The sequence below is a fragment of the Mytilus californianus genome, unplaced genomic scaffold (assembly GCF_021869535.1).
Source record: "Mytilus californianus isolate M0D057914Y unplaced genomic scaffold, xbMytCali1.0.p SCAF_8, whole genome shotgun sequence".
NCBI lineage: Eukaryota > Metazoa > Mollusca > Bivalvia > Mytilida > Mytilidae > Mytilus > Mytilus californianus.
The window spans coordinates 65,770,181-65,785,431 of record NW_026262734.1 but is presented as its reverse complement, the minus strand read 5'-3'; the positions used below and the strand labels follow the sequence as shown (position 1 = coordinate 65,785,431).

The 15,251-nt window shown below is 31.6% G+C and overlaps 1 protein-coding gene across 3 annotated transcripts in view; it reads left to right on the top strand.

The window, feature by feature from the left end:
* The window catches only part of LOC127710647 (synergin gamma-like), a 41,178-nt gene that overhangs the window by 3,394 nt on the left and 22,533 nt on the right, over positions 1 to 15,251 (top strand). For all 3 annotated transcript variants that reach the window (XM_052216589.1, XM_052216588.1, XM_052216587.1), the window contains exons 2-7: positions 1,149 to 1,180; positions 3,733 to 3,899; positions 9,814 to 9,887; positions 11,008 to 11,189; positions 13,068 to 13,256; positions 13,738 to 13,932. In XM_052216589.1, coding sequence (XP_052072549.1) covers positions 1,149 to 1,180; positions 3,733 to 3,899; positions 9,814 to 9,887; positions 11,008 to 11,189; positions 13,068 to 13,256; positions 13,738 to 13,932 — 839 coding nt within the window. The remainder of the gene's footprint in view (positions 1 to 1,148; positions 1,181 to 3,732; positions 3,900 to 9,813; positions 9,888 to 11,007; positions 11,190 to 13,067; positions 13,257 to 13,737; positions 13,933 to 15,251) is intronic.

The window sequence follows — 15,251 nt, the reverse complement described above, 5'->3', positions numbered from 1 at the left end:
TGAGACAACTCTCCATCCAAGTCACAATTTGTAAAAGTATAAACCATTATAGGTCAAAGTACGGCCTTCAACATGGAGCCTTGGCTCACACCGAACAGCAAGCCATATGACATATCTCTGAATTTACAGATTTTGTATTGACTCTAGGTTTGTAAATGTCATGCATGTTCATGGATAAACATTTAAATTTTGGAGTTTAGATTTGTTCAGCATGTTAAACATATTAAAAATGATGAAATCTGTTCCTCTAAGATTTGTCAATATTTAGTAGAGTAGACCTGTTAGTTCTGACTGTATCTAATGATAAGCATATTGATGACCACAAAAATCAAAAGGATATATGGAAACTAAAAAGAGGTTTCAACAACTCTGACATGTCTGAACAGTGAACACATTGCGTGAACATACAACATGCATCTTTCTTGTCTTTTGTTTATCTTATAATTATTCTTTACTTATTTTATATTAAAAACGTTTCCTAAACACATTATGATTTCCATTGACTAATTGACTATATAATACATGTACATTTTTGTATGTCAAGCTATAAATCAATATTGTAAATAACCTTCTGCCGTAAGTTGATGTTTTTTATCAGAGGTATTTATTCAGTTCATGCAGTTATTGAGTTGTTCTGTATGTAGTTTTGTATTATGCATGTTATAGTTTTGATATGTGAGGTAAAAACATTCAAATCCAAACATAAAAAAGTTGCCTTCCTTAAAAAAATATGTATTAATCTTGATTGAATGCAAGTACTACATGTACATGTATATATATCATTTAGTAGTAGAACTAATGTTTTTTTTCTCCTAATTTCATTTTCCCTTTGTCGTTGTTGGTGTTCAGGAATTCTTCAAAATGTTTTAACATTACATAAAATGTTCAACTTCATTACATGTACATGATTTTATTGCAAAAACAACAAAAAAAAGCTACATAGATGAAAAAAATGTTATATAGTAGGAAAGGCATTGTAATCTAATTTAAATTTCCATAGATCTTTATTTTCAACAGAAATTCAATGTAAAATTGACAACATATAGTCAAAATACTGCTGCTTATAAATCCAATGCATGTACATTTATGTCATCAAATTTTTCATATGAAAAATTTTACCATTTTAAATGTATGTGTTTAATTTTCAGGAATACAAGAATGCCAATGAATCATCCTACAGGTAAGTGTGCTACATTTGTTCAGTCAGGGGAACTACTGAAATAAGCGATTTTTAAATCACTCGAGCTCATTCAAGTAGCAAATTAGAAATTCTGTGATTTTGTAGTTTTATCAAAATTTTAAACATGCAGGTTTAGAATATTTCGAATTATTAGTTAAAATAGAAAAAAAGGACCTATTTGCTTCTTTAAAGTAGCAGGTTTATTTATGCCTTTGAAGCAATCATTTATCAGTAAATTTTAAATTAGTTGACAAAAATGCTATATACATAATGATCTTATACTTTTTTTTAAATTAACAGATTTTCCCCAGCAGTGGACGTATTTTTCCTGTAAAATTAGGTTTCAGCTTACAGATTATGTAATAAAATTTTGATGGTCGCAACCAAAATTTGAGTGTTCATAGTTGTTGAAAAGAGTGGGGGCTAATTAAAAAAATAATACTAAAAGAAGTAATATTTTGGAAGAAAATAGAGGTATGATACTTAAACAAGTGATTTTCATGTTATTATCCCACATTTAGTACAGGGTCATCATGTGACATGACTGGTCATCCTATAAACACCAGTGGCAGATCTAGAAATTTTCATAAGGGGGGGGGGGGGGGGTCCACTGACTGCCTAAGAGGGGGCCCGCTCCAGTCACGCTTCAGTGATTCCCTATATAATTGACCAAATTTTTCCCACAAAAGAGGGGGTCCCGGGCCCCCTGGAAAACCCTCTAAATCCTCCTCTGAACACACATGTTGCACCTGATAATTTTAGCATCATAATTAGTCCCAGGATCAGTAATATCATCAGATTATAAATTTAAAGCTACAGTAAGATCGAATCACTAAGTTTAGTGATTTATTTGTACTACTTAAATTGGCAGTTATTAAACAGTCAAGGATATAACTCTATAGGGTTATTAGAGAAAAAAAACATATGCTTGTTATTGTGGACAAAAAAATCAAAGAACTGTGATAACATATGTATGTTACATGTTTCAAAGGGACAATATACATCATTAGTTTTGTTAAAATGTATACAAGTTCTATTGATATTGCTATTGTCTTTACGTATACTTAACTATAGAAAGATATAACAGTTCATAGTTTGCCAATCATGCATATCACACCTATGTTATTACAGAACAAATATGCCTGTAATAACTAAAGGGTGTTATTATAGCTTCTCTACATCACTTCAAAGCATTTGCTCAGACATAGATCATGCTCAATTACAATGTATTTTAATTTATTGTAAGAAGTAATGATCAGAGCATGTAATGAGGTTCTGCGCAAGCTTCCCAGTAATTCCCAAGTGTCTCATTTAATAAGTTACATGCCTTTAATAACTAAGCCTTGTTATTACAGCTTAGTTAATCACTTAAAAGCCTTGTCTCATTGATTTACCATGGTTAATGAAAAATGTATTAATCTAAATTAATAGTTAGTTATCAAGGCTATGCATTTAGTTTCTGTGCAAAGTTTCAAGAGTTCCCTAGAGCCCACTCAAAATAAAAATATTTATGATTTATTTTACAAATAACAAACATATGTTATTACAGATTTAGTAAATTTAAAGATTAAAGAGTAGACAACTCATAAAAGTATCTGTAATAACACATGCAAGTTATTTTCTGTAATAACCCTATAGAGTTATATCCCTGACTGTTAAAGAAAGACAACTCTTACTTGTAACATTTCTGGACAAAATGTTACTTGAATAAGTAATTGAAGAAATTACTCCTTTAAGTAATTCCCCTGACTGTTGTATATTTACTCAGACATGTCTGGAATGCTTTTACTTGTAAGTATGAATAAATTTTTTTAAGTAAAGGTCAATGAGACAGCAATCCAACAACACATAACAAACCAAACCTCTACAGGTTCACAAACAAGGATTCTTCAGAAAAAGACTGGTGTCTACACAATAGGTAAACATGGTCAAGCACTACATTTGTATGTCACCAAGATTCTGAAAAAAGGTGTTAATAAATTAAACAGAGACTATCAACAATCTGCCATTTTACAAAGTTATATATTGTTGATTTCGAGAAGGTATGTGAAACACATTGCATGCATTGTAAGAATCCTCACAAAACTGATTTAAAAAAAATGTATGTTCGTAGTTTTTACATTAAATTTGAATAAAACACTTTGAAAAATAAATGTATTTTACCTACCTTTATACACAGAATAGTTTCTTATTTTTGTAGCTAATGAAAATAAAAATCTTGACCTCAAGAGCAAAGTGACACTGCATTTAGAAATACATGTACTATTGAAATATTGGAAACTGATTACAGATAGATCTATCATAACCTATAACTGTTCTTTTAACTAATTGTTCATATTGCAATATTAATGATATTAAATTGAATACATAGTACAAAAAAGTTTAATATAGCTTTGTTTAATCTTAAGAACAAAATACATTTTTAATCAAATTTTTAATTGCAGAATAACATTTTTTTAATACATCTATTTAGGTGGGATTTTGTGCTATCCACAAAATAAAACAATTTTACTTTTTAAATACCAATACACATGATTGTTGTTTTCCTTCAGGTAACTTTGGAATGCAACAGTTTCCACAACAATATGTTCAGCAAGGAATGGTTAGATATCCCATGATGCAGAATACAGGTCACATGATGCAGTCACATGGCCAGATGCAGTCACATGGTCAGATGCAACATGTTCAAAGACCTCCAAACATGATGTTTCCTGGACAGGTGATGAAATTAAAGCAATCTCAATAAACTTTCTTCATCAAATTAAATATTTTAACAAAAATTTAATGCTAGATTAATTGATTTGATGCACATTGTTTGTTAAAAATGTTAGTGTTAAAAAACTATCTTGCAGTTTTATTATCTGATCTGATGATATTGATCATCACTGGTATAAGAGGGGCGTAAAGGGGGGTATCTGCACGGAAGAACGCGAAATAAAATTACCATTTCACGATGAACGAACAATTAAAAATTTCTTGCACATTGATCTTTTCACCGATTTCCCGAAACACGGTGAATATCAACCCTTTTTCACGGCTGCACGTGAAATAAAAATGGCAAAACATGTTGCACGAAAATAACCACTACAAACCAGTAAAAGTCTGAAATGGCCTATATCTGTACTCGACTGTACTGATTTTTACTCGACCAGTCTGAATTGGTCTGAAATTTACTTAATAATACTCGACTGTAGTCTGAACCATACTTAACAGTCTGAACTTCTACTCGACCTTTACTCGACTAGTACTTAACCATTTTATACGTGTCTGAACCATGCTCGACCTAGTCTGAACCATACTTGACCTAGTCTGAACCATACTCGACCTAGTCTGAACCATTCTCGACCTAGTCTGAATCATACTCGACCTAGTCTGAACCATATTCGACCAATTTAGTCTTAACCAAACTAGACCTATTTTTTGTATCTATCTATTGTTTTTCATCAATTTAGGAACTGTTTTTAACAACAGCTATTTCCCCTGGCTAGAAATTTCAACAACAATTTGAAATTACAAATGTATTCAATATAGCATTGAAACCAAAATTTCACAATAAACATAATATAACTTCAACACCATATTCATCAACACTTACATATATGTATCACCTTTAAAATAAAGATAAAACAAGCTGATCAAATAATCTCAAAACTGAATTGTGACTTATATTTTCAATGTTATTCAAAATTTTTTGAATGTTTCAGATATATTTTATGGTTACTGGACAGTATTAACCATTAACTTAAGCCTAGTACATGTATAGATTTATGGTGTCAGTTGAGTTTAGTTAATAATGCAGTGAACTTTTTTTTTATTAAAATATATATAAAATAGTATATAAAGCAACTTAATAAATTTAAAAAATGACACCCTTGTTTTGTAAAACCAAGAATTTAATATCATGATAATAGAACTTCCATAGTAATCCTTGATAACCTTTTAAAAAAGGAAATGTGTTCCAAAGTTGCAGAAAAAATTTATTTCAATTAAATTTAAATAACTTTTGTCAAAATTAAAGACATGGCATAAAGAAGCACTTTAATAAGGTTTAATTACCTCAGTACATGTGTGTTTTACAGGTAAAAAGAAAGCCCTATTTTTCTTAAACTCGTGTATTACTTATCTAGTGAATTCAAAAGGCCTTGTGATTTAAGTTAAACAGGATGTTGCAATTTTGAATGAATGTTATTAAGAATTTAATACTCTCTGACCAGGTGTGATCTTTTTAATGAGTTTGCCCCAAGCAGGAGGTATTACTTAATACTTCACCACTAATCAGAAGAACAATTTTATTAATTTCTTTAATTTTTTATCCCTTTTTGATATATATATTATATATAATATATCCCAAATTATAATAAAATATTTATTTCCAATATAAGGTTTAACAATTGTGATTTTGTTGGCTGTTGTTGCCTCATTAAAAAGATAATTGTATAACTATTGTATGTAACCATGAAACCTATGTAGTTTTTATTTAGGAATTTAGAAAAATTAAGTTTTAAAAAAAAAAACATGCCAAACAAGAAGCACCTTAATAAGGTTTTATTACCCTCAGTATAGGTGTGGTTTTAAGGTAAAAAAAATCTTTTTTTTTTAACAAAACTCTAAACCTTTAAAATTAATATAATTAAATTATTATATAAGATAATTTGATTTAACTATCTCTATTTGATAAATCTGAGAATCATGTAAGGATGAAAAAATCTGTTTATGTATATATATATCTTTATTTTATTGTGGCTGTTGTCATGTCAGTTAAAAAGAAATTTATTTTAACAGTTAAAATTAAAAAAAAGTAAAGGTTATTTGGTCAAGTATGGTTTAGACTGGTCGAGTACTGTTCAGACCTTTGGTCGAGTATGGTTTAGACTGAAAAAATAGGTCGAGTACAGGTCGAGAATGGGTTAAGACTGTTTCAGACTGGTCGAGTAATAGTTCAGACTATTTTCAATGGCAAATATAAGGGTCAAGTACAAATCAGTACAGTCGAGTATGGTTAAGACTGGGGTCGAGTAATGTCCAGTAAAATTCAGACCAATTCAGACTGGTCGAGTAAAAATCAGTACAGTCGAGTACAGATATAGGCCATTTCAGACTTTTACTGGTTTGTAGTGAACCCTTTACCACCATCGTATAAAAACGCACATCTAAAACCAGAAAATGATGAAGAATGCTAGTTTGACATGTTTGAGGTTGCAATTCTGTAAATACAGACAATGCAATTTCCCATAGGAACTCCCTTTGCGGCTAAAACTGTGACACTTTTACTATGAAGTTTCGTGAAAAATGATATCCCAGAACTGAAAGTTTATATGCACTACTATTTTATTCAAAGGTCAAAATATAGGGCTGTGCGGCATATTTTCAACATTTATATGCCCTGAACTTCTAAGAGTTTAAACTTATACTAAAATTCTATACTACCCTTACCTCCATTTTTGGACCTCCTAAGAATTAAAATTTAGCCGCTACCATGTTTTTCTATACTGGTTACATTTCCAAGTGATGTCTCTATGAGATGAAACACAGAGATCATCAATTGGAACCAGTACGTTAACAAATTAATATACCTATGAATATTAAATATCTCCCCAAAAGAGGCATGGTTTGAGAAACAGCTGTATTTACAAAGTGCAACCTATACAAACATTTATTCAAAAAGAAAACTCTCTAAAAACTCTTTTTCTCACAACAATACTTATTTATCAGAATTATAGCCTTAAAGAAATCACTGCATATACTCTAAGTTTCCTTTTACAGTACATTTTATACCCCTACCCCTGTTTCAATTTTTTAAAGATTTTGAAAACAAGACTCTAATTATTGCCAGCTTACCCTATGTGCATGTTTTCTGACATGAACTGTCTAAAACCTGTGTGAAACTATTCTGATAACAAATTGAAAGCATTTTAGAATACTATAAATGTATTGTTTAGTAGTTAAGCATTCCAACATTCAAGATTGTACAAAGTATCCAATCCTGCCTGTGTCTCCAGTCCACATCTTACTGTATGCCTATTTGTCAATGAAAGTTCACAATTTCTGCCTCAAATGGTCAGTTTAGAATTCTTGTCACAACAGTATCATCCCTAACCATATATCTGTAGGACTCTAAAGTGTGATGGTACTCTAAAGTGCGATGGTCACGCTAAAGTGCGATGGTCTACGCTAAAGTACGATGGTGTCTCACGCTAAAGTGCGATGATTGCTAGTTTGCTAAAGTACGATGGTATAGCACGCTAAAGTGCGATGGAACAATAGGGTAAGGTTTCGAGGGCTTAAAACATTCAGTAAAGTGCATGGATGTTAAAAACAAGTCTTTTTGCAAAAGCTAGTATGCTAAGGTAATAACATATGTAATAGGCTTTATGATTGACCGGTAGGCTAAAGTGATTGTTTCTAAATTTAGAAGACCGACCACGTAATCATTGCTAAAAAGGTAATTTATGTGTCACAAAATACTGTATTTCTTGTTAAATGATTTTTTAACAATTTCTTTCGTATTAAATATTTGGATAATTGGTGTAGCTTGCCGCTCACAAAGTCTATCAATAACTTAACAGTCGTCATTGTAAATTACAAATACAAAATGCGTTCATTGTCGGAATAAGTAAGTTAGCATTTATTGATACAAGGCTTCAAGCTTAAATGCGTGATAAATGCGATATTCGCCGAGATTTCTCCTTTTTCACAAATACATGACATATTTTCCTACACTGAACAAGCTATGTTTTAACCGACAATTTATAATTTACGCTTAAAAACATGTACCTTTATTTTACCGACGTTACTTTTCAATAAAATCGACTGACAATATTTTAATGGGGACAGCAAAGTAAACTGCAACGTAAACAAATCATATGATTTAAATGTATCCGTTCGCTTCCAATAGAAGCAGGATACAGGATACCTATGCGTATACTATTTTGTATCTTTATAGTAAAATGGTCGACTGCAGGACACAAGTCCTTCTTCCAGCACCCCAAAAAAACACATTTGCTTCAGCCGACAAAGCACGATTAGGTCTGAAATTAAGTCATGGACATTTGATTCAAAAGTTGTTAATCAAATATTCTTAATTTATCTTCCGGCATATTCATTTTTGGTTTGTATAAACGACTGTTAACGTCATAATCCAACTACGTTTCTTACGTCTATACTTTCGCGGACCATCAGACTTTTAGCGTATGGAGGCATCGCACTTTAGCGCAGACCATCGCACTTTAGCGTGACCATCGCACTTTAGCGTCCCCATCGCACTTTAGAGTCCTACATATCTAACATAAGTTAGTTAATATATGAACTAGAAGTGTTGAAACAAAGCCATATTTGCAAAAGTTGTATTTATGAAGATATCAGTCTGGTGCATAAATTCACTAAAAGTTTGATTGAAATGACTGCTCACATCTGATTTTTGCATAACTTTCTAGCACAGTTATTGTTTACTTTACAAAAGACCTTTAAAATAAAAAAATCATAGCATTTTCAAGTTAAATTATCTGTTTTATGACTCAGGGGTAGGCATTTTTCTCTGTTTTTTGCCCCTGGGGCCTCATAATTCCAAATTTTTTCCCCTGTTTCTAGCAATGAGGAATATTTACTACATATTTAGGATAGAACACACTATTGTAAGTTTTATTGAGGTCTTTTTGTAATTCTAGCTTGTACTTTTTTATGCCGCGGTCACAAAAAAGCACATTTAGGCTTACTTTTGGGTTATCGACAGGAAAAAAACACCCCACTAAAAATATTTAGGAAGGATCAATGAGTTGCAATTACTGCGAAGAGTAAATATAAGCACTTCTAAACAATTTAAATTACAAATAAGCATATATTATGAATTTATTTTGAAATCAGGGCTTTAAGTAAACCAAGCATACTGTAAACTGTGAATTTATGCTGAGTCATCATAGTTAAGGCCCAGGATTTTCTCAATCTTCATGAAATATTTATAAAACTTCATATTTGAGTTAAATTCTTTAAAATCTCTGAGATAAACCAGATTTTGTGAAATTCTGTATGTTCTATTTTTTAACCCTATATAGGTTGCAATTCTGTAAATACAGACAATGCAATTTCCCATAGGAACTCCCTTTGCGGCTAAAATTGTGACACTTTTACTATGAAGTTTCGTGAAAAAAAGATATCCCAGAACGAAAAGTTTATATGCACTACTATTTTATTCAAAGGTCAAAATATAGGGCTGTGCGGCATATTTTCAACATTTATATGCCCTGAACTTCTAAGAGTTTAAACTTATACTAAAATTCTATACTACCCTTACCTCCATTTTTGGACCTCCTAAGAATTAAAATTTAGCCGCTACCATGTTTTTCTATACTGGTTACATTCCCAAGTGATGTCTCTATGAGATGAAACACAGAGATCATCAATTGGAACCAGTACGTTAACAAATTAACATACCTATGAATATTAAATATCTCCCCAAAAGAGGCATGGTTTGAGAAACAGCTGTATTTACAAAGTGCAACCTTGAATATATATATATATATATAGACATGATAGAAAAGGTAATTGGAATATAACATAAGAAAAAAAAATTAAAAATAGTGCCTAACCACAGAGGAATCTAGCTCAAACTTCATTTGATCATAAATTTGAATTTTCAGATGGGGATGAGAGGACCGGGTATGGCCCCACCACCTTACAGACCAACAGCTATAGGGCAGCAATACAGGGCAAAGTAAGTAATTTTTTGAAGGAAAGAGAGGTTACAGTGCAGAATTATATACAGACTTTTAAGTTATTTTTAATATTATCATCAATTTTTGAAAGAAAATATTCATCTTTTGATAATTGAATTCCCCCTATAGGAGTGGGGCAATCACCTTGTTCTTTTGTCCATTAATAAAAATAAATTTGTTACACATTTCTCCAGTCCTGCTGAAAAGAATGACTTCACATTTAACCAGAAGGCTAACTGTGATGAGTTTAAATGTGTGCGTTCTTTTTGGATCTGTCAGACACAAACTTCCTATTTGCTGATTCTTTGATATTTTGATATTTTGAATGAACTTTAAATTATCATCACACAATTCTCCATTATTTTTGAGCAGAATAACTTCATATTAGGTTAGAATTGAGAATGACTTCATATTACCGTAGGTTAGAATTGAGAATGGAAACAGGGAAAATGTCAAAGAGACAACAACCTGACCAAAGAGCAGAAAACAGCCCAAGGCCACCAATGGGTCTTCAACGCAGCACGAGAATCCTGCACCCTGAGGCGGGCTTCAGCTTGCCTCTAACCAATAATGTATACCAGTTCATTGAGTTCAGCAAAATGGATGCCACACTAAACTCAGAAACATACATGTATAAATAAACCAAAATTAAAAAACACACAAGACTTACAAAGGCTAGAGGATACTGACTTAGGACAGGCAAATTTACAGTGAATGATCTGACACTTACTTCCTGTTTTCTGACACTTTAGATTTGGAGTGGGGTATGCTTAGTTGGACAAAGTGTGGAACTTCTTGTTATAAATGCACTTTCTAATCTTATTTATAGCCATTAACTTATTATAAAAAAATGCCCTGCTAGTGTTATTGAATAGTGCTTGCAGTATCTACATGTATATATGTGTTTTACTACAAAACTTTAAATGTACTACTTTTTTAATAAGGATTCAAAATCATTTTTTTTTAATTCAAAGATTGGAAAAACATAAATATGGTGAAACTTCATAATGACCAATAAGGACAGGAATTAACATTTAAACATTCCCATTGACAACTTTGCCTTTTTTTGAAGACATCATGTGCAACTCTATATTTTCTTTAAACAACTGTTTTTTTTAGTAATCCTCCAGCAAGACAACCCATGTCACCAGAAAGTATGAAGAAAATGGAGAAGGAAAAGTTTTATTTAGAACAAAAACAGAAGTTGAAGCAGTTCCATACACAGTCTGTTGATGCTAACAAATTGATAGAAAATATGTTTGGTAAAACAGAGAAACATAAAGTCAAACAGAATATTCCAGGTTTGTTAAGAAGTACACTGCATTTAAAAATGCCATGGAAATTTATATTAATTAATTTAGTAAATTTTTTGAGCTACAACATCTGTAAAAGTACAAAATGATGTAAGATTATGTTGTATGCCATTTGTCTGTCACAATGTATTTCCTTAATTTGTATTTGAAATTATTTCTTTATTGTAGTTTTCAAAATTTTTGCAAAAAACTGAATTCAAGAGCCTGTATTTGACTCTTTTTTATTTTATACTGTTTTGTGCATGATAAATCATTTTTCAGAATCAGAATAAAAGCTATGACAAAAATGACTAATGAAGTAATAAAGCAATTGAACTCTAGGAAAATGGTGCACTTTCTTCTTTCAACATTAGCAAATACAACAAATCTAGTTAATAATTTTATTTGTCATAACAACTGACTTGACTTTTAATTTGCAGTTACAAAACATGTATGTACATATATGCAGATCATTAAGATAACCTTAGATTTGAGTTTTGTTGCAAAGACAGGATAGAAAAAAAACAATCTTGTTTATTTTAACTTCGTAATGTTTATAACAACGAGAAAGAAGTGTGACTCTTATATTCTAAGACACTAATCTTCATGATCTAAGACCAGCTTCTTTTCTAGTGCATGGCCTAAAATCAACAACATTTCAGGGCTCACGCTACCATGCGACTGGGGCGACAAAGTCGCTTTCCTGGCCGTCACTTCGCTTTGCCTCGACCGTCAAAAGCGAAATCTAGTCGCCCTGTTGTTTACGATACTCGCTTTCAGTCGCTTTCGTCATCGGCAATATTAAATTTTTACCAAGTCGATGAAACAGCAATTTTTCAGTAAAAAGTAAAGAAATTCAAAGACATAAACGATTTATTTTCTTCAGAAAAGAGGTTAAAGCATTGATTTTAAAGTTGGTTGCATGTTATTTCATAAAAACAATTTTTTATCACTTCCGGTTCTTGTTAGAGAGCGTACATCAAATCATTCTAATTTTCGGCAAAATAAGTTTGTTACTTCATTAGAACGTGATGAAATTTGCCTGAAGTAAATTTGTTATCAATGTATTGCATTAAAAACGTCATATTCCTTTCCAAATAGCGTGTCAAACATCGTTTATTTTTTGTAAATTTTTCTTCGTCCGCCATTGTAATATTTGTACTAAACTACTAATTGGAACCGGACCAGCTATGACCGAAATCCGGATTCTTACGATAATGACTACTGAAGAATGAATGGCACAGCTGACAGAGGAATATTGACCCCAAAAGGAAGAATTACGCATTCCACGCGCATTAACATACTTTTGGTTAGATCTACTTGATTAATGTATATATTTCCATGTATATGAATTGTTTCAATTTATTAATTAAAATTTCTCAACTATGGGACTACTATACTATGTCCAAGCTTAACTGTGTTAAATTTATATATCTTTTAAATGAGAATTTTAACCACTGAATTTCACAAAGATAACAGAGTACATTTTAAATTGAAATAACAACTTTCTTTTCTTTTTTGATATAAAAAAATCTTTTTTATTATTGCTAGATATTAAACTGTTTTTTTTCTGACAAGAGGACTGATATGATTGTGCAACTAGATATGATAAAATTAAACAACTTTGAATTTGAACTGTTACTTTTATTGTAATCCCAGGTACAAATTGAACAATATAAAAAAATAAGATACATATGGCCCTTTGTATTATAGTAAAACCAAACATTGTAGCGCCGCGAGCGAACGAGCACTTCTCTTTCAAATCTCGTCACTTCTCCCTCTCAGTTTCAAAAAGAGAAGTCACTTCTCCCTATGGTTCTGAAGTAGTGTGAGCCCTGCATTGTGTTTTTCTCAACTTCCATTATGCAATATGTTTTTCTATTTTAGCACCTGAAGAAGAGTTTAATGACAGCTTTGGTGATTTTATTGGTGGACCATCAGCAAGTTTGCCCACTCAACCAGAACCTGTTCAGCAACCAAAAGAAGAAGTTGTAAATACTGATGACCTGCCCACAAAGGAAACAAATGGTAACCAGTCACCAAGGGGTGTTCTGCAACAAAAAGTTGAAAAGAAAGGTATTCAAAAATAGTTGATTTTGGAAGAATATGATAATTTGGGAGTTTTCAACGACTGAAATTAAACTGAAAACATGCAACAACTGGTGTGCTTATGTTGATTTCAGCTTAAAAAATACTGATGTCTTTCATTAGGCAGCATTTTGAAATTCAGTTTAAATATGTTTAAATTTGGTACAAGTTGGATATTTACTGTCTGTCCCTTATGATGTTAGTTTTGTATAAAACTTGTATAAAAACGCTTTAACATCATGACCATGGAAACATTGTATTTCAGTGAGAAAGTATATATTTTAATTTTGTTAAACATTTTGTATACCATAAAGCATTTATTAAATAGAAAGTGTTTAGGTAACATTTTGGGTACCTTAAACTATTAATCAGATAGAAAGAATTAAATTTGTTGTTTTGGGTAGAGACAATTGAACAGTGTTCATTTACATATATACATGTATGCATATGTTATATTTTTATGTTACAGTTGATATAAATACGATGATGATGGAATGTTCTGATCTGACGGCTCCTGTTAAGGCTAAAACTTTCCATAAACCAACTCTGAAGGAGGTAAATCCTTCTCATCATGGTCATACAGCAAAACAACATGAAAGTAAGCAGGCTAAGCAGTGGAAACAGATGAATTTGGATGATTTAGGAGATATGTTTGTTGTAGAAGGTACGGTCATATACATCATATGATTATACTAAAAAATCTGGTTCCAGCATTATACATATTACTAGAACACACCAGTGACAACATGGTTCCATGACTGAATTAAAGTACATATGCCTTTTTTTGGGCCTGGATTTTTAGTATTCGTATTGTCATTTGATAAAGTTATGCTGATTGTAAGGTGCACAGTTTTATCTGCTTTCAAAATCTTTCTATTTGAACCTGTCCTGGTTTTTTGATTTTTAACTAATTAACCAAAATTAATAGTGTTATTGAGGTGGAGGAAAACAGACTCGTTAAATAGTGTACTATAGTGCAACATGGATATAAAACAACTACTGGAAGAATTCCAGGTTCTCCTGATAGAGAAAGGATTTACAGAAGGTAACAGGTAACAACTGGAAACTGCATGTGACATATACTATTGGTATTGGTATCGAATTCGACCTGGAACTTGTTAAATATTGGTAATAATAATTATGTGGAAAACAAAAGGGCCTGGAAAGGTGTAATTTTTAAACAACACCATTATCCTATATTAGTTATATATAAAGTTGAATTCTTTGATTCGTCATTTTTATGTCATGCCGGCTAACACATTGGGCCTCGTCATTTTAGTAGTAAAGATGTTATCTAAAGTTTGTCATTTGTTATCATTCAATAAATGAAGTTATAAGGATTAATATGAAATAAGGAGATATGGTATGATTGCCTATAAGACAAATATCCACCTTAGTCCAAATGACATGGATGTAAGCAACTAAGGCCACTATTGTCTTCAACAATGAGCAAAACGCATTCCATATAGTTATCTATAAAAGCAAGACCTTTACATGAAAACATTGAAACAATTAAGACTTTTTATCAATTTTGTTGTATATTTTGATGGAATACATTTGTAACATAAGTTAACTGTACACAAAACACTACACAGAAACTAAATGATTGAGCAAAACAAAACCTCACCAAAACTTTTGGCTGGAAGGGGTGAGGGGGCTCTGAAAGGGTAAGCAGTTTCTGCTTCTCTAGTTGCTCATGGCACTTTATTTGTGTCACTGGTCAGGTAAAGATAAAGAAAATCTGGAATACATGATACTTTGTAAAAAACTGACAACTTGCTTCTAGAAATACAAGTACATTCGTAGTAGTCTTTTGATTTATCACTGTTATACTTGTGGATGATTCATTGATATTTGTCAGGTACCAGTTTTTGGGCATTTCATTGGAAGGGGGAAACCATTTAGTTAAAAACTCATCAGAATTCTCTGATTTGAGCAAATAATGAAACCACAAATTAGGTTCCTTGATAAAAGATTTTTTTC